This window comes from Oncorhynchus mykiss, chromosome 9, assembly GCF_013265735.2.
Source record: "Oncorhynchus mykiss isolate Arlee chromosome 9, USDA_OmykA_1.1, whole genome shotgun sequence".
NCBI classification, from domain to species: Eukaryota; Metazoa; Chordata; class Actinopteri; order Salmoniformes; family Salmonidae; genus Oncorhynchus; species Oncorhynchus mykiss.
In genome coordinates, this window is record NC_048573.1 from 67619706 (window position 1) to 67638426 (window position 18721).

General features: G+C 43.0%; 2 protein-coding genes across 2 annotated transcripts; one reads left to right on the forward strand and one right to left on the reverse strand.

Annotated features, from left to right (window-relative positions):
- The first annotated feature begins 2717 nt into the window (after positions 1-2717).
- Positions 2718-6272, forward strand: tebp (progesterone receptor-related protein p23). The gene is made up of 8 exons (NM_001124524.2): positions 2718-2832; positions 4105-4218; positions 4459-4528; positions 4682-4780; positions 5003-5092; positions 5188-5259; positions 5409-5427; positions 5625-6272. Coding segments are annotated over exons 1-8 (486 nt in total). The 5' UTR covers positions 2718-2830; the 3' UTR covers positions 5645-6272.
- A 2759-nt stretch (positions 6273-9031) lies between these two features.
- LOC110532730 (lens fiber major intrinsic protein-like) lies at positions 9032-14273 on the reverse strand. Its single transcript, XM_021616843.2, has 4 exons — positions 12663-14273; positions 11290-11454; positions 10778-10858; positions 9032-10526 (listed from the first exon to the last, which is right to left on the reverse strand). The coding sequence occupies exons 1-4, from the start codon at positions 13020-13022 to the stop codon at positions 10341-10343; spliced, it is 792 nt and encodes a 263-aa protein (XP_021472518.1). The 5' UTR covers positions 13023-14273; the 3' UTR covers positions 9032-10340.
- Between the last annotated feature and the right edge of the window lie 4448 nt (positions 14274-18721).

Genomic DNA, 18721 nt, shown 5'->3' on the forward strand with positions numbered 1-18721 from the left:
AAAACCAAGCGGTGAACTATCAATTCATATTTATTTGCATACAAACTCAGCAAAAAAATAAACGTGCTCTCACTGTCAACTATGTTTAATTTTCAGCAAATTTAACATGTGTAAATATTTGTATGAGCATAAGATTCAACAACTGAGACATAAACTGAACAAGTTCCACAGATATGTGACTATCAGAAATGGAATAATGTGCCCCTGAACAAAGGGGTGGTCAAAATCACAAGTAACCGTCAGTACCTGGTCTACACTGGAGTGGCTTACCAAGAAGACAGTGAATATTCCTGAGTGGCTGACTTACAGTTTTGACTGAAATCTACTTAAACACATATGGCAAGATCTGAAAATGGTTGTCTAGCAATGATCAACAACCAATTTGACAGAGATTGAAGAATTTTAAAAATAATAATGAGCAAATGTTCCAGGTGTGGAAAACTCTTAAAGACTTACCCAGAAAGACTCACAGTAATAGCTGCCAAAGGTGCCTCTACAAAGTTTGAATGAATACCTATGTAAATTAGACATTTCTGTATTTCATTTTCAATAGATTTGTCATTATGGGGTATTGTGTGTACAGTCGTGGCCAAAAGTTTTGAGAATGACACAAATATACAATTTCACAAAGTCTGCTGCCTCAGTTTGTACGATGGCAATTTGCATATACTCCAGAATGTTATGAAGAGTGATCAGATGAATTGCAATTAATTGCAAAGTCCCTCTTTGCCATGCAAATGAACTAAATCCCCCAAAAACATTTGCACTGCATTTCAGCCCTGCCACAAAAGGACCAGCTGACATGTCAGTGATTCTCTCGTTAACACAGGTGTGAGTGTTGACGAGGACAAGGCTGGAGATCACTCTGTCAGGCTGATTGAGTTAGAATAACAGACTGGAAGCTTCAAAAGGAGGGTGGTGCTTGGAATCATTGTTCTTCCTCTGTCAACCATGGTTACCTGCAAGGAAACATGTGCCGTCATCATTGCTTTACACAAAAAGGTCTTCACAGGCAAGGATATTGCTGCCAGTACAATTGCACCTAAATCAACTATTTATCGGATCATCAAGAACTTTAAGGAGAGCGGTTTAATTGTTGTGAAGAAGGCTTCAGGGCGCCCAATAAATTCCATCAAGCACCAGGACCGTCTCCTAAAGTTGATTCAGCTGCGGGATCGGGGCACCACCAGTACAGAGCTTGCTCAGGAATGGCAGCAGGCAGGTGTGAGTGCATCTGCACGCACAGTGAGGCGAAGACTTTTGGAGGATGGCCTGGTGTCAAGAAGGGCAGCAAAGAAGCCACTTCTCCAGGAAAAACATCAGGGACAGACTGATATTCTGCAAAACGTACAGGGATTGGACTGCTGAGGACTGGGGTAAAGTAATTTTCTCTGATGAATCACCTTTCCGATTTTTTGGAGAATCCGGAAAAAAGCTTGTCCGGAGAAGACAAGGTGAGTACTACCATCAGTCCTGTGTCATGCCAACAGTAAAGCATCCTGAGACCATTCATGTGTGGGGTTGCTTCTCGACCAAGGGAGTGGGCTCACTCACAACTGTGCCTAAGAACACAGCCATGAATAAAGAATGGTACCAACACATCCTCAGAGAGCAACTTCTCCCAACCATCCAGGAACAGTTTGGTGACGAACAATGTATTTTCCAGCATGATGGAGCACCTTGCCATAAGACAAAAGTGATAACTAAGTGGCTCGGGGAACGAAACATAGATATTTTGGGTCCATGGCCAGGAAACTCCCCAGACCTTGATCCCATTGAGAACTTGTGGTCAATCCTCAAGAGGCGGGTGGACAAACAAAAACCCACAAATTCTGACAAACTCCAAGCATTGATTATGCAAGAATGGGTTACCATCAGTCAGTGACCCAGAAGTTAATTGACAGCATGCCAGGGCGGATTGCAGAGGTCTTGAAAAAAGAAGAGTCAACACTGCAAATATTGACTCTTTGCATCAACTTCATGTAATTGTCAATAAAAGCCTTTGATACTTATGAAATGCTTGTAATTATACTTCAGTATTCCATTGTAACATCTGACAAAAAATATCTAAAAACACTGAAGCAGCTAACTTTGTGGAAATTAATATTTGTGTCATTCTCAAAACTTTTGGCCACGACTGTAGATGGGTGAGCTTTTTTTGTATTTAATCCATTTTGAATTCAGGCTGTAACACAACAACGTGTGGAATACGTCAAGGGGTATGAATACTTTCTGAAGGCACTGTACCTCTAGGCTGCTATACATACTTATTTGGTTTGTCATTCTATCGTTTTTCATGGGATTTTAGTGGTAATTACATTTATTTAGAATTATTTATCAGAATTAATTTTCCAGAAATAGTTTTACCAGCTCAGTGTATTCTCAAATTGAAAAAAAGGTGCGCCACTCCTTGCGCTCCAGCAGCACTACAACCCTGCCAGTGACGCCTGTTCATACTGGTGTTATACAGGGGAAATAGTTGACATTATGTGATACAGATCAACTCTTTTTTTATTATTATTATTATACAGATCAACTCTCTCTGTGTGGGTGTTGCCACGGTAACAGCGTAGCTTCCTTCAGGTAAAGCGCGTGCAAGAGACTTGTCCCTGCACGAGCGAAAGATCCAGAAACTTCTTTCCGACTGCGCGAGCGAGGCCACGGTGACTTGATTCTAGATGCGTCATTGCGCACAACGAGGAAAAGCAGTTACTGGTCTAGGATTGATATTTACATTTTGCCCTGTCGTTTTTTGCTACAGAAGAGAATATCCAACAACACATCGTGGTTAATACTGCGGTCTGGAGTGGGAAGAAATAGATAGCAAGAGATGTACGTGTGGATCCTACCCCCGTAGGAGGGAGCTAACGTTAGCGTGCAATGCATGGGATGCATATTCTTGGAAATGCGGGGTAGCTTGCTAGCTAGCTTCAAGCTTAATCAGCGTTTAACTAGGGCTGGCTGTGTCTGGAATGCCCAAACCTTTATACGTGTATAGATAGCAACGCTGCAATGATAGTTTCCATATTGTCCATGGGACACATAAATGCAACGTTAATGTTATAGCTTGCTAGCGGGTGCCAAATGTAGCTAACTAACTAGCTAGGCCTGCTCTATGCTCCTTCATGCATGGGGCGATTAGTGGGAATGAATGGCGCGCTTGTCAGTTTACACTAGTCGAAATGTCGGCTTTACACTCGCGCAATGATACTCGTCCATATCATCGCGAGCCATAGTGTTACTTTAATAATAATACAAGGCGGAGTCTTGGCTTCATAGCTAGCTAGTTATTCAAGTTATTCCTTTATTCACGTGGACTAGCTAGTTTTAGCTAGAGCCATATAAATTGGTATTAGCGAGCCATTTCCTTGCGAAGTGGCTCTTAGCTACTGGCTTGTTAGTTGGAGTTTCATGTGGCCTGCTAGCTAGCTCATGAATTAATATGTCGGAGCTGGTTAGCCAATAATACCTATTAGGCTTGGCCATCAAACCACTGAATTCAAGGAAGCCTTATCCCTTGAGACCAGTGACAGTGAGCCACCTGACAAGTATGACCTTGGATTAAATAAAGTTGATGGGTGGAGCTACACTCCAGCTGATAAGTTAATGTTCCTGATGTATAGTGTCTGAATGAACCAAACAATGTATTACCTTAGCTAGCTAATCAATGCTTAAAGCAAATGTGTATGCTTTCTGTTTCACCATGCATGTAGCAGATGAGTAGACAGCTTTCTAAGTGGCACATTATTCAGTTTTGCATCTATAATGAATGGCTGGAACCAGAGTGATATATAGATGGAACAAGCCCCCTATCCTTCCCACATTTTATCCCTTCATAAATGTATCCCCTATTCCCTAATGATGGTAGTCTTGGTAACTGTCTGTTAAACTATCATTCCCCTTGCCACTCCCTGTCATGCTAAACATGTGGCATAATGACACAGAGTACATAGAGTGGAATGTTGGCTAAACAAACTGGTACCCAGGCTATAATGATGGGGTGCAGTTTCCCAAATATGGATGGATGGATTTCATAATCAAAAACTAGAAGACATTGATCACTGCTTTGTATCGGACTAATCAGTCTTCTCTAACGTCCTATAGGCAGCCAGCAACAGCGAAGTGGTATGACAGAAGGGACTCTGTCTTTATTGAGTTCCTGGTAGAAGACAGCAAAGATCTACAAGTGAAGTTTGAAAAATCAAAACTTGATTTCCGGTAAGCTGCTTCACCCACACACTGTAGTTTAAGTGAGACTGATTTTAGGCTAAATTGTGAGCTGTCTATAAATTAGGCCTACTGCAGAGACACTTGGGGAGGGCAGTTTCCTGGACACAGATTTAAACCTAATCCTGGACTAAAAACCATCATCTTCCTTTTAGCCCATGAATAAGATCAATCTTATTGGCCCTTACTGTCTGAATGAACAAAACCATCTATTTTACTTTGTCTTTTCAGTTGTGTTGGTGGGATTGAAACCCTCAAACACCATAATGAATTGGACCTTTTCGACTCAATTGATCCCAATGTAAGTATGTTTTTCATTTAGCTGCAGAATCACTATCTGCAATGACCCAGAAAAACCGCTGCAATGACCTAGATGTTAAATTGGCTGACAAAAAAGGTCCCTCATCCAAAATGACTTGTAATATACCGATTATCTCTCTTCCTCTCGTTACAGGCATCGAAGCACAAACGTACAGACAGATCAGTGTTGTGTTGTCTGAAGAAAGCAGAGGCAGGAAGAGCATGGCCACGGTTAACAAAAGACAAGGCAAAAGTAGGAACTGTTTCAATGCGCAAACTATGTATTCTACCTTACTTTTTCTGCCCTGTATTTCTGGGCCTCCCGTCCATGTATCTTATTCCTAAAAGGCCAAACTGATTAGCACCCCTACCCTGAGACGCTTTGAATAGGCGCAGATCACATAAGACGGGCATTTTGTCTTTAATGTTGGTTAAAATAATTTTGATTTGGGATGTCATGTTTTCTTTCTCACAGTTTCAATGGCTGGGTGTCGACTTCAACAACTGGAAAGACTGGGAAGATGATTCTGATGAGGATCTGTCCAGTTTCGACAAGTTCTCAGAGGCAAGCATGTCACGTTGCACAAAGTGTGTAATGTTTTAAATGTGTTAAATTATATATATTTTTATGTTGAAACAATGATTGTTGCTTATTTTCAGATGATGAATACGATGGGAGGAGAAGACGGCATGCCAGATCTGGGCATGGGTGGTATGGAAGGTCTCGAAGAGGTCTGTGTTTATTTTCTGTCATCTAAATTCATTTTACAGCAAATATATCAGTGTACTATATACGGTGGCTGCAAGAGAAACTACTTGCTTTCTTGCTCTGTTGAGTTTTCCAGTTTTGACACTGAATCTCATATTGTTTTTATTTCCAGCACGACAGCGATGATGAAAGTAAGTTGTGATATCATTTTTGCACATGGTTAAAAGAAAGCAGCCAATTTCTATATCATTTTTATGGTGCATTTCATTTGAAAGTTGTTCATAAGTCTCATACCATCCACACATGAGCCATGTTGTAGACTTGCTAGATTAGCTTTTTACCTTTTTTAAAATCTTTTTTTACATTTGAATATTTGTAATTTTTTCAGAGATGCCAGACCTGGAGTAATGGTGCATATAAAGTCTGTAACCGATGACGACAAGAAATGAAAGCCTCAAAGGTCGGTTGAAGAGAGAGACGAGTTGAGTTGGTAACCATATTTGAAAAAGGAGGAAATATCAGCAGTTTTCCAAACACGTCAGAGGAACCTCACTGAGGAGAGACTGTATCTGTCGTCATGGCATCGCAGCAGAGCATTCTCCAGCCAATGTCTTAGTGCTGTGCTTTGCTGTTCTAATTCTGCATGGACAATTCAGTTGTTTCCATGATGTGCTGTGGGGTTCAGTTATACCGTGCTTTAACTTAACAACCAGGGGTGCCTTCAGCAAGGAACAGTGTTATGGAACGTTCAGATAGAATTACGTCATGTCGAACAAAGGTGCCACTGACATGTAGAATGAAGGAATCGTGTCGGCTCATCGTATTTCAATCTGCAACGTTTGACAATGTTTTCCTACTGAATGTGGCCCCGCTCTGATGGGATAGTCTGAAAGTTACTCTCCACCTTTTTATTTAATAACGTCAGTGAGGTTACGTATTGAATATCAACATAATTGTAAATTCTAACAGAAGAAAAAATATGTTTTAAAACAACTGCCTATTTTCAATAAAGTTGTTTCTTTTTTTTAGTGAGAAATGACCCCTTTTGTTCGTACTGTACATTTTTGTTTTATTTTTCTTAATATATTGAAATAAGTTTTAGCTCGGAACAAATATTTTCTCAATGTACGTTAACATCTGTAAAGGTATGAGAAATTAATGAATGAAATATGCATGTTAAACTTATTTTACAGTATAGCATGAAAAACCTTTCAATCACATTTTGCAAGGATGCTTTTGCTTTAGTTAACATCGTACATACAGAACATTTTCAAAGTATATACCGTTGGTTAACTCTGTATTTGTTGCATGCTGTTTTGTATAAAACAAGCAGCAAATTATTTCTTCCACATTCAAAGGGGTGCAGAAACGCAACAAAAAGAACTTGTCATTAAATGACCAAGTTTAATTTGCACTCGCAGTACAAAAAAACCCCAAATGCACGTGTTAAAACAGATGCACTACTAGGTTTCGCCAACCTATATCGTAGATCATGTTGATGAAATATCAGTTTAAATGCGGTGGGAATTTCTCCACATATTTCTAATAAACTGTCTCTGACTAAGTTGTTGTTGTCCGGTTTAAAACGTTTCTGGCACGTAGTGAGAATAATATATATTTGACCTAAACAGATTAAAGGGATATAAAGGGCATGACAACATGAACAAGGGTCATCTGTTATTACAGCATGTGAGAATTAGTCTGTTGAATGCTAGTACATGCTATGACCACCAGGTGGTGTTGATGGTCTATAGACCATGGCTTCATACCCAGATATAACCATTGATGCATCATTGGATATTACACAGGAGTAGGGTACTGAGAGCATCTATACAGATTAGAAACCAACATAGCAATATGTTCTGCCAGATAATGTACCTTTTGGACAGTCCCACTTGAAGTTTTCATTTCCTCTAAACAAAATTATTGTTGGTTTAGTTTAGGAGCATGCTAAATGTCGGCACTGCTCACCATTCACGGACTAAAATGAGTAAACACTCGATTCTGCTGATTGGGGCTTTTGTGTTGTGTCAGTAATAGATGGTAATATTCTCCTTTTCAAAGAATCATGCACACACCATTAATTCCAAATCTTTTTTGAATTTGTTTATATACATAAATGTAATTTCCCTGTCCATGGAGTTCTATCACATTTATATTTGGGTTAGATTTTACAATTGGATAAGAAATAATGTATATTATACAGATGCAAGGAAAATATGTTGTGACTGAATTGCACACCTGTCACCCCATTGGTAAGAATGAACCTAAAACTGTTCCAGTGTTCTTTTCTACAGTTCAATCTAGAAGAAAACAGACAAAGACAGAAAAATCTGAATTTTAGGAAGTTTTTAACATAAAAATGATAAATCCAGGATTCTCTGATTATTAAAGTATATAATATGTTCTTGATAGGATCTAAGCGTATGGTTCTTACATATTTTCCCCATACCTTTCATAACTAAATGGTCAAAGAGGGGAAATTGTATAGCTTTGAAATTATATTGTCTATCTATCCAGTTTCAACAATCATGGTAAAAACAAAACAAATTGTACACTGTACATCACAAAGCTTTTCAATGGAATACAAGCATCATTATTTGAATTTTAAAAAGTAAGGAAACCTATTATATCCATCGCTGGGGGAATCAAGCGGAATAAAAGTGAATGTAAAAAGGAGAATCAGTTTACATGTCTGGTTCAGTTTACTTCTCTACCAAGCAGTGAAAACGGAAAGGGGGTGTAATAGCACAATGAGCTGGTTCAACGATGCAGTACCCCTCCCTCCATCCCATCAACTGTCCTGTCATCATTAGATCAGAACACAAAATGTCCGCCTTGTAAACAGAGGGAGGAGGTAGGGGGGTAAAGCAGGAATGGAGGAAAGAGGGGGACCAAGGAGTCGGGGGGGGGGGCATACAAGTGCACGTTTAGTTTACCTCACATCCTCACCCAGACAGTAACACAAAGCTAAAGCATTTAGTCGCCTCAGTTAACACGATCCTCTCTCTTTTTCGCCTCTGTTTTTACCCCCCAGGTATAAGAACCATAGCCTGGTTTCAGATCTATTTGTGATGTCTTGCTAACTTAATGGCAACATAGCACAAACAGATCTGCAACCAGGTGATAAGAACCTGAGTTTGGAGGGAAAAACAGACCTTAAACCGACCCCCCTCCCCCTAGAGAGAGATGAGAACCTCTCCTCCTAGAGAGAGAAGAGAACCTCTCCCCCTAGAGAGAGAAGATAACCTCTCCTCCTAGAGAGTTACGAGAACCTCTCCCCCTAGAGAGAGATGAGAATCTCTCCTCCTAGAGAGACGAGAATCTCTCCTCCTAGAGAGAGACGAGAACCTCTCCCCCTAGAGAGAGAAGAGAACCTCTCCTCCTAGAGAGAGATGAGAACCTCTCCTCCTAAAGAGAGATGAGAACCTCTCCTCCTAAAGAGAGATGAGAACCTCTCCTCCTAGAGAGACGAGAACCTCTCCTCCTAGAGAGACGGGAATCTCTCCTCCTAGAGAGAGATGAGAATCTCTCCTCCTAGAGAGACGAGAATCTCTCCTCCTAGAGAGAGAAGAGAACCTCTCCTCCTAGAGAGAGAAGAGAACCTCTCCTCCTAGAGAGAGAAGAGAACCTCTCCCCGGCCTAGACAGAAGAGAGATTTAAAGGATATGTATAAGAAATAATCTACAATCAACTAATAAAATAAGGTTGATCCACACGACAAAGCCAGTTTGATTTTTTTGTTATTAAGTAAAATGACACAAAATAAAAGCCAATCCAGCTATCACACGCCTGTACATGAAACCGCTGTAACAGCAAAACCTTTAATGAAAGAAAAAAAAACAGCATTCCAGAAACAGAGTAAAACATAACAGTCTGGCACAGATAATACTGGTACTGAACTGCATACAGAATAAACCCTTTTATGTCTTCAGGCACATATCATGGCTGTAAAAAGTCAAAGTTGACGAGAGACATCAGGTCAAAGAAGTGGAATTTTGTAATACTAAATGAAAAATAATATACAATTTCAAGATAATGTGTTTAAATAGAAATGGAGATTGAGTTTTTGTGTGTGTTGTGTGTTAATTTTCATATAAATCTGACTGTTTGTGCTCCCCTAGAAGAGACAGTCTACAATTAGACAGAACAATTTTTAAAAAGACAGCTAAAAATTGAAGGGCTTTTGGACAAAAGGGGACCACTCTAAATATGTTGCTAGTAATGAATCAGAACTTTCATTGAAGGAAGAGGGGGACAAAAGATGCTTCTTTCCCTTAGAATAGGCTGCAGTCTAACAAGGTACAAATCTGTTGTTCTGTCACTGAACAAGGCAGTCAACCCACTGTTCCCCCGTAGGCTGTCATTGTAAATAAGAATTTGTTCTTAACTGACTTGCCTAGTTAAATAAAGGTAAACTACGTACTGTAAAACAGCATGATGACGAACAAAGGAATTGTTAATGAGACAATGGTCTCCTAAAACACGCACAAACAACACAACGCATGACTTGAAAATATAACTAGAGTTGAAAAAAATCCCTGGAAATTCTTCAAGGGCATAATAATAACATACACATCAGGTACCAGAAGTTTCATAAAAAAAATTGAAAAAGCATGAAGTTCACTGCTCTACTGTAGCTACACTCCTAGCAGACTACAAAATATAGATAGAAAAGAAGAGAGAGACATGCCCCTGTCCTGAGCAGTTACAGCCACCTGGTCAGCCAGGACTGACCCACTCCCTACACAACAGGCCGCAGCAGGGTGCTTTCTTCAGTGGCCACTAAGTCCTCTTCTTACCCTCCATCTTTGTCCTGCAGTCCAAGGGAGGGAGGGGGTCATAGTTCACAGGTTGGAGGAGGGTTAGAGCTTTGGCTGCCCAGTAATTCAGCATGTACTGTTTCTGGATCAGCAGAGTAAGGATGAGGAGGGTGAGAAAGGTGGAGTTGTCGTGATGGTCTGTGTGTACTATGTGGGTGTGTGGGTTAGAGAGGAAGAGAAATGTGTGTGTATGTGTGTTGGGTAGGGTTGAGGTTTCGGAGGAGGTTTGTGTACAGAATAGGGGAATATGGGGTTCAGAAAGCCAACTTTCTTCACCAGGCTTATAGGGCCTGAGTCTTGAGCTCGATGGGCTCTCCTCTGGCGTCTTGCTGGCTCTCAGCCTCTGGGGGCCTGGTACCCTTCAGGATTGCCATCCTCTCAGAGAGGCTGCGCATGCGGGGGAACAGCATGAAATCATAGATAATAGCTCCCATAGCACCGCCAATCATCGGACCCACCCAGTACACCTGCCACAGGACCAGAACAAAGAGAGGGAGGAGAGGAAGACAGACACACACACACACAGAGTGAGTGAGAGAGAGATAGGGAGGGAGAGAGAGAGAGGGAGAGAGAGAGGGGGAGGTGTGTTGATGAGTTCATCTAGCTACATGTCACATTACACAGTTCTAAACTCCAAGCAACACATTGTAACTTGTTTTTAACTTGCTGTAAATGTTAAATGTAAATGGCTTTATAAGGTGTGAACAAAAGGTCTTACCCAGTGGTTGACAAATTTTCTGACCAGCACAGCGGGGGCGAAGGACCTGGCAGGGTTCATTCCAGTACCAGTATAGTACATCTACAGGAAGGACAGTGGATCAGGGTTATGTTTAGGTAGCAGTGTGTAGAATATGGAGTGGTCAAAAACCTCCCTGCATCATAATTGCCCTCTCTCTAGTGTCCTGACCAACCACATCAAAACAATGGATTACACACTCCTTCTCCCTTGTAGTCACAGGGATGGATTAGTCAGGTTTTACTGCTTCTGTCATTGTCATCTAATCATTCATCATTTAAATTGACCGAAACCTAAATCCCCAGCTTTTGTCTATTATATATGCTGTTGTGATCGTATTGTTGAGTCATAATGGCCTCTCTCTCCAAGACTGTCTCTTACCCCACCTTCATCCCAGTTGACCCTGTGTCTAAGCTCGTTTTCACCCCGATACAATTCCCTATATAATCCATGGTCTATAAATATATATTTGATATATTTGTAATATGTCTTACCCCCAACAGATGTCCTATGAGAACAGAGAAGCCGATGGCCAGGGCGGCAGAGCCCAGGCGTCCGTTACGCCTCTCGTCGGTCACAGCGAAGATGCAGACAACCAGCTGCAGGGTGAGGAACACCTCCACAGTGGTGGCCATGCCCAGGCTGATACCTGGCTGCAGCTGGACAAGGGGTCAGAGATCGAACACGGCTTAGTGAATGGTTCCAGTTCACTTTTGGAAGTCATATCGGCTCCACTGGCCGATGTGAAAAACTTCAGCAGTCAGTCAATCAATCAATCAATCAATCAACAGGTTGAACCTTAAACACATCAAAATGACTCACGGAGAAAAGATCATTAGCAAATCTTACATTGTCCTTGCATTCTAAAGAGTGGTGTTTTTGTGTTATTACCTATTCATAACGTCTAACATTGTAAAAGAAAATTCAAAATGTATCCACAACCCTGGCCATGTTTTATTAAAGACTGTTGTACAGATTCAACTGCTATATAACCAACACATCTGCCACAGGCCTTCTATTAGGACCTTTAAACTGAGTTGCTAAATTGTCTGATACTCACAATGTTAGAAAGACTGAATTGGAAATTCTAATAGACCACCTAATTGTGGTTACACACGCAGATGTTCTTTATCCCCTGTCAAGTTCATTTCATTCATTCAAATGGCAGATGAAAATGGAACTCTGAAATGTGTGATAAATACTTTCCTATCAGGGTTGGGATCAATTCCATTTCAATTGAACTGAATTGACTGAATTCGCCTATCATGGGTCAAGTAGTCCAAAGATTGTCTATTATATTGACAAGATAGTCAACTGACTGCTCTAACAATGGAAATACTGTCCTCAAAGATGGAAGGCAGGCGGGAGGAGGCGAGATAAGGTGGGACAATTCTAGCCAATGAGAGAGCAGATACACGTGTGAACAACAGGCCATAAAGATAGAGGACTCATCTTTGTATCTCTGCCATCATAGCGTCAGCATGGGCTCATCTCCATTTTAAAGTACTCTATTTTCTTCTTCTTTGACTGATTGCTCCCAACTCATAGGAATCCCCACCCAGTTGACTACTTTAAAATGGTGGAATCCCTTAATGGAAAAGCCCTCTATCTGTCTCTATGACAACAGACACTACTCTGATAGTCATAAAAAAGAAAAGTTGCCTCATGCCTCATGCGTCCATGTATATATCAGTGCATTCGTAACAACCTAACCATCACTACCGTCACGTAGCAAATTAGCAATACATTTTTGTGTTGACCAAATTCTACACTCTCATTTACCTCACTTCGTGGGCTTATTTTCGTGGATACATTTTGGGCGGAGTAAAACTTCTCGCTTTGCCTCTTTGTCTCTGGCTAATCTTACCATGTTGAGTGCCAGGTTGCCCCTCATGTTGTTGGGGGTGACCGAGTAGAGCACAGCGGCCCCAGCCAGCGCCCCCAGACACTGGGCCACGATGTAGAAGACAGCACGGAACAGGGACATCTGGGAGCCAATCAAGTAGGCGAAGGTGACAGCCGGGTTGATGTGTCCACCACTGATGTGACCGATGGACTGGATGAGGGTGGCAGCGGCCAGGCCGAAGCAGAAAGCCACGTGGAGAACGTTGTGGGACCCGGTGGTCCAGCGCAGAGCCGCCCCCAGACCGAAGAACACAAAGAACATGGTGCCATAGAACTCAGCGAACACTGCCCGCCAGAACGACATGGAACGGAACTCCCACATGGTGGCCAAAAAGTCAAGAGGCTAGCCCAAATGGCTATCCCAAATGTGTATTCTCCTTTAGAGTGAGTTTAGCTCTGCTTACCGTATCAATAATGACTTATCTCAGTGATGCCTTCAAGGTAAGATTAAAAAAAGAGAGCAAACTTCAAAGCAAAACTGGCCCCTAAACCTAAAGATGCTTCCGCACGTAAACAACAGTTCCACATGCAACTCTCTAGGAGTCACTAACTTTACTGACTTCCAATGATCTGCAATGTTGCTTTCTGTAAGCTGTTTTCAGTCCAGTTATAGAAAACCGCGTCCTGTCTGTGTGGATGGAGCGTGGGTCTCTATGCGTCTATATGCCAACCCTGCTGGTCCTGTCTGTGTGGAGCGGAGCGTGGGTCTCTGTGTGTCTATATGGCAACCCTGCTCGTCCTGTCTGTGTGGAGCGGAGCGTGGGTCACTGTGCGTCTATATGCCAACCCTGCTGGTCCTGTCTTTGTGGAGCGGAGCGTGGGTCTCTGTGCGTCTATATGCCAACCCTGCTCGTCCTGTCTGTGTGGAGCGGAGTGTTGGTATGCCAACCCTGCTGGTGGTTAGTAGAGAAAAGGATGTCCTGCAGACATTCAGCCTCTCTGTCAGAGCAGGGAGAGCCCATGGGACTATTTATAACAGCCCAGGGCCACGGGCCCCCGGGGGAAGGGGCTGGGAGGGTTCATCGTACAACACAACAGATCAACACAACAAAAATACTTAACCCTTCTCTCACCCTGACCTCTCGCTGCCCAGTGCCCATGCCAGGGATCATCATCCTAACTCTAAACCTGAACTCTGAGGTTCATATAGTTCATATAGTCCAGGACACAGATAAAAGGTTGAAGGAGGAGAATTTTGAAAGGCTATAGGTTTGAATAGACATATTTTACTTTGATCATGTGTAAACTCAGGAAAATCCTATTGAACAGGTACCAGTAGTTTGGGTGGTATTCCTAACTGTTAATATTGGTAATGTTAGACGTTGAGGTCGGTGAGGTCAGATACTTGACATTCTGCTACTACCAGTAGTGGATCGCTTTAGACAAATAGCAAATCACATTTTATTCGTCACATGCTTTGAAAACAACAGTGAAATGCTTACTTACGGTCCTTTTCCAACAAGAAAAAAAAAAGACCATAGGTCTTATATATATCGACTCAGTACTGGTACTCCCTGTATATAGGCAAGTCATTTTTACTCGTTATTGTTTTTCACTGTGTATTTATTCATTATTCATATATATATACAGAAACCAAGCTGAACATATGTATATATATGTATATATATATATATATATATATATATATATGAATAAATACACAGTGAAAAACAATAACGAGTAAAAATGACTTGCCTATATACAGGGAGTACCAGTACTGAGTCGATATATATAAGACCTATGGTCTGGTGGTTCCCAGTTAGCCTTTCCAGAGTCCTATTGGGCCCATCTCATCTCTCCAGTGGGGTAAAAAGGGTCTGTCCTCCTCTCTCAACATGCTTCAAGTGCTGACAGACACCAGAGGACAATCCCAGCATTCATAACACCATAGAGCAAGGGAGGCCCCATAACAGAAACCAGGCTGAACTCACAACCTGCTGCCAACAGAAAGACTGAAGTAATGTGTGGTTATGCATGCAGTATTCTCATCTCACTATGACCTGAAAGACAGGACGAGTTCAGGAGATTGATTGACTTACTGTCTGTTATGACAACATCAATGTAACTCTGACAATATTCTTTGATTATTGAGGGTTTATAATATGTGTGGCTTTATATCAATGCAAATCAGTGATATGAACTATATCCATATTAAGAAGCCGGTGTGCCTCTACAATGGTGTTCTCAACTGTTAGTATTTTCCAAAGTTGATCTCTAACACTGCCTTGAATATGTAACTGGGTTTTGAACCTTCAACCTTCAACCTTACCCTCAACCTTTAACCCCCTCAGTTGGCAACACTGCATCCAGAGGGGTGCCTCATTATCAACCGGTCTTTCTCAATAGTCTTCTGATTGTCTCCACACGCTAAGCTATTCTCATTCTCACACATCCACTCTATGAAACCCTTCAATGGAAACTCCTAGTGAACGATCATTACATTGATTGCAATACATGTATTGCTTTATTCTCCATAGGTAGCTCTCTCCCTAGTATTCTGGATGGGTGCAATGCAATTCAAGTTGGTTCTGCTCAGCCCCATATTTGATTAGGCAGACTTTTACATTGTATGTGGCGGCTGAGCGGAGAGGCTCGGGCTCAGGACAGATAAAGCAACAGAGGAGGAGGAGAGGGGTGGGGGGGGGGGGGGTGGGGGGTGAGCGGACTACAGGGGGTTTGTTATTGAGCTTCAGCACGGGAGCGTCCAGCATCGCGCTGATCAGGCTAGCCCGCTAGAGAGGACAGACGGATGAAAGGATAGTGCTGTGCTCAGGGACATTTTCCTCCCTTCCTTTCATACGCTAGAAACAAAAGGCTCCCAGTCACAGATTCTGTTGCTTTCTATGATCTGTTTGTCTTGCTGTCGAATGTATAAGAGCTGCCCTTATCCGTGGTGGAGCAGTAGCTACTCAGATAGCTGCCCTTATCAGTGGTGGAGCAGTAGCTATTCATATAGCTGCCCTTATCCGTGGTGGAGCAGTAGCTATTCATATAGCTGCCCTTATCCGTGGTGGAGCAGTAGCTACTCATATAGCTGCCCTTATCCACGGTGGAGCAGTAGCTATTCATATAGCTGCCCTTATCAGTGGTGGAGCAGTAGCTATTCATATAGCTGCCCTTATCCGTGGTGGAGCAGTAGCTACTCATATAGCTGTCCTTATCCGTGGTGGAGCAGTAGCTATTCATATAGCTGCCCTTATCCGTGGTGGAGCAGTAGCTACTCATATAGCTGCCCTTATCCACGGTGGAGCAGTAGCTATTCATATAGCTGCCCTTATCAGTGGTGGAGCAGTAGCTACTCATATAGCTGCCCTTATCCACGGTGGAGCAGTAGCTACTCATATAGCTGCCCTTATCCGTGGTGGAGCGGTAGCTACTCATATAGCTGCCCTTATCCGTGGTGGAGCAGTATCTACTCATATAGCTGCCCTTATCCGTGGTGGAGCAGTAGCTACTCATATAGCTGCCCTTATCCGTGGTGGAGCAGTAGCTACTTATATAGCTGCCCTTATCCATGGTGGAGCAGTAGCTACTCATATAGCTGCCCTTATCCATGGTGGAGCAGTAGCTACTCATATAGCTGCCCTTATCCGTGGTGGAGCAGTAGCTATTCATATAGCTGCCCTTATCCATGGTGGAGCAGTAGCTACTCATATAGCTGCCCTTATCCACGGTGGAGCAGTAGCTACTCAGATAGCTGCCCTTATCAGTGGTGGAGCAGTAGCTACTCATATAGCTGCCCTTATCCATGGTGGAGCAGTAGCTACTCATATAGCTACCCTTTTCCATGGTGGAGCAGTAGCTACTCATATAGCTGCCCTTATCCACGGTGGAGCAGTAGCTACTCATATAGCTGCCCTTATCCATGGTGGAGCAGTAGCTACTCATATAGCTGCCCTTATCCATGGTGGAGCAGTAGCTACTCATATAGCTGCCCTTATCCATGGTGGAGCAGTAGCTACTCATATAGCTGCCCTTATCCATGGTGGAGCAGTAGCTACTCATATAGCTGCCCTTATCCGTGGTGGAGCAGTAGCTACTCATATAGCTGCCCTTATCCATGGTGGAGCAGTAGCTACTCATATAGCTGCCCTTATCCATGGTGGAGCAGTAGCTACTCATATAGCTGCCCTTATCCGTGGTGGAGCAGTAGCTACTCACATAGCTGCCCTTATCCATGGTGGAGCAGTAGCTACTCATATAGCTGCCCTTATCCACGGTGGAGCAGTAGCTACTCATATAGCTGCCCTTATCCATGGTGGAGCAGTAGCCACTCAGATAGCCTACTCTTTCCACCCCATATCTACAGTATATGCACTCACTGTGTAGCATACCCTTTACCAGAGTGCTTATACTGTAGTACCATGGGACAGAAATTCCATAAGAATACATAGATTTTGGGGTGAGCCATGTCTGTTAACAATCACATTAAATCAATCAAATGTATTTATAAATGTATTTTTACATCAGCAGATGTCACAAAGTTCTTATACAGATAACCATCCTAAAACCCCAAAGAGCAAGCAATGCAGATGTAGAAGCACCATGGCTAGGAAAAATTCCCTTTGAAAGGCTGGAACCTATGAAGAAACGTAGAGGAACCTAGGCTGGAACCTAGAGGAAACCTAGAGGAACCTAGGCTGGAACCTAGAGGAAACCTAGAGGAACCTAGGCTGGAACCTAAAGGAAACCTAGAGGAACCTAGGCTGGAACCTAGAGGAAACCTAGAGGAACCTAGGCTGGAACCTAGAAGAAACCTAGAGGAACCTAGGCTGGAACCTAGGAGGAAACCTTGAGGAACCTAGGCTGGAACCTAGAGGAAACCAGGCTCTGTGACGTGGCTAGCCCTATTCTGGCTGTGCCGGGTGGAGATTAGAGAGTACATGGCCAATAAGGCCAGATCATTCTTCAAGATGTTCAAACGTTCATAGATGACCAGCAGGGTCAAATAATAATAATAATGTAGAGGGTGCAATAGGTCAGCACATCAGGAGTAAATGTCAGTAGGCTTTTCATAGCCGATCATTCAGAGGTCGAGACAGCATGTGCATGGGAGGGGGCGGGGGGGGGGGGGGGGGGGGGGGGGCAGCTGGTCTGGGACAAGGTAGCACGACCAGTGAACAGATCAGAGTTTTATACCCACAGGCAGGACACCAGAAACTGGATCAGCAGCACGGCCAGGAGTCATCAGGCCAGGTTGTCCTGAGGCCCGGAGTCATCAGGCCAGGTTGTCCTGAGGCCAGGAGTCATCAGGCCAGGTTGTCCTGAGGCCAGGAGTCATCAGGCCAGGTTGTCCTGAGGGTGGGAGTCATCAGGCCAGGTTGTCCTGAGGCCAGGAGTCATCAGGCCAGGTTGTCCTGAGGCCAGGAGTCATCAGGCCAGGTTGTCCTGAGACCAGGAGTCATCAGATCAGGTTGTCCTGAGGGTGGGAGTCATCAGGCCAGGTTGTCCTGAGACCAGGAGTCATCAGGCCAGGTTGTCCTGAGGGTGGAAGTCATCAGGCCAGGTTGTCCTGAGACCAGGAGTCATCAGGCCAGGTTGTCCTGAGACCAGGAGTCATCAGGCCAGGTTGTCCTGAGGCCAGGTCCTCCAGGATGGTAGAGAGAGCGAGAGAGATGGCAGAATTATAGGGAGCATACCTAAGATCACACAAGACACCAGTTATTAACAACTGACCCCAGGACACAGACTGTTATAAATGATCATGTGTAATAAAAGGAAAGGGATGTTTCATTTTTATGATAAAGATCAGCGTGATTTTAAGCTATTCTCTCATACCAGTCAGCTGCACACTTCAATGTAATTTCCAAGCCCACTCTTACATGGAGAAATTGAGGAAATTGAGCTGTGCATGTTGATGTTATCACCAACCATTTTAGTAAGTTGACAAACAACTGAAATAACCGAAGAACACAGAGTTCTGTATTATCTCAAAGTCTGAGTCGACCAAATGTGTAAAAATCAAGCTATGCCTGTATGGCTGTAGGCCTTAATAAGGAAGAGGCAGGCCAGGCTCAGAAT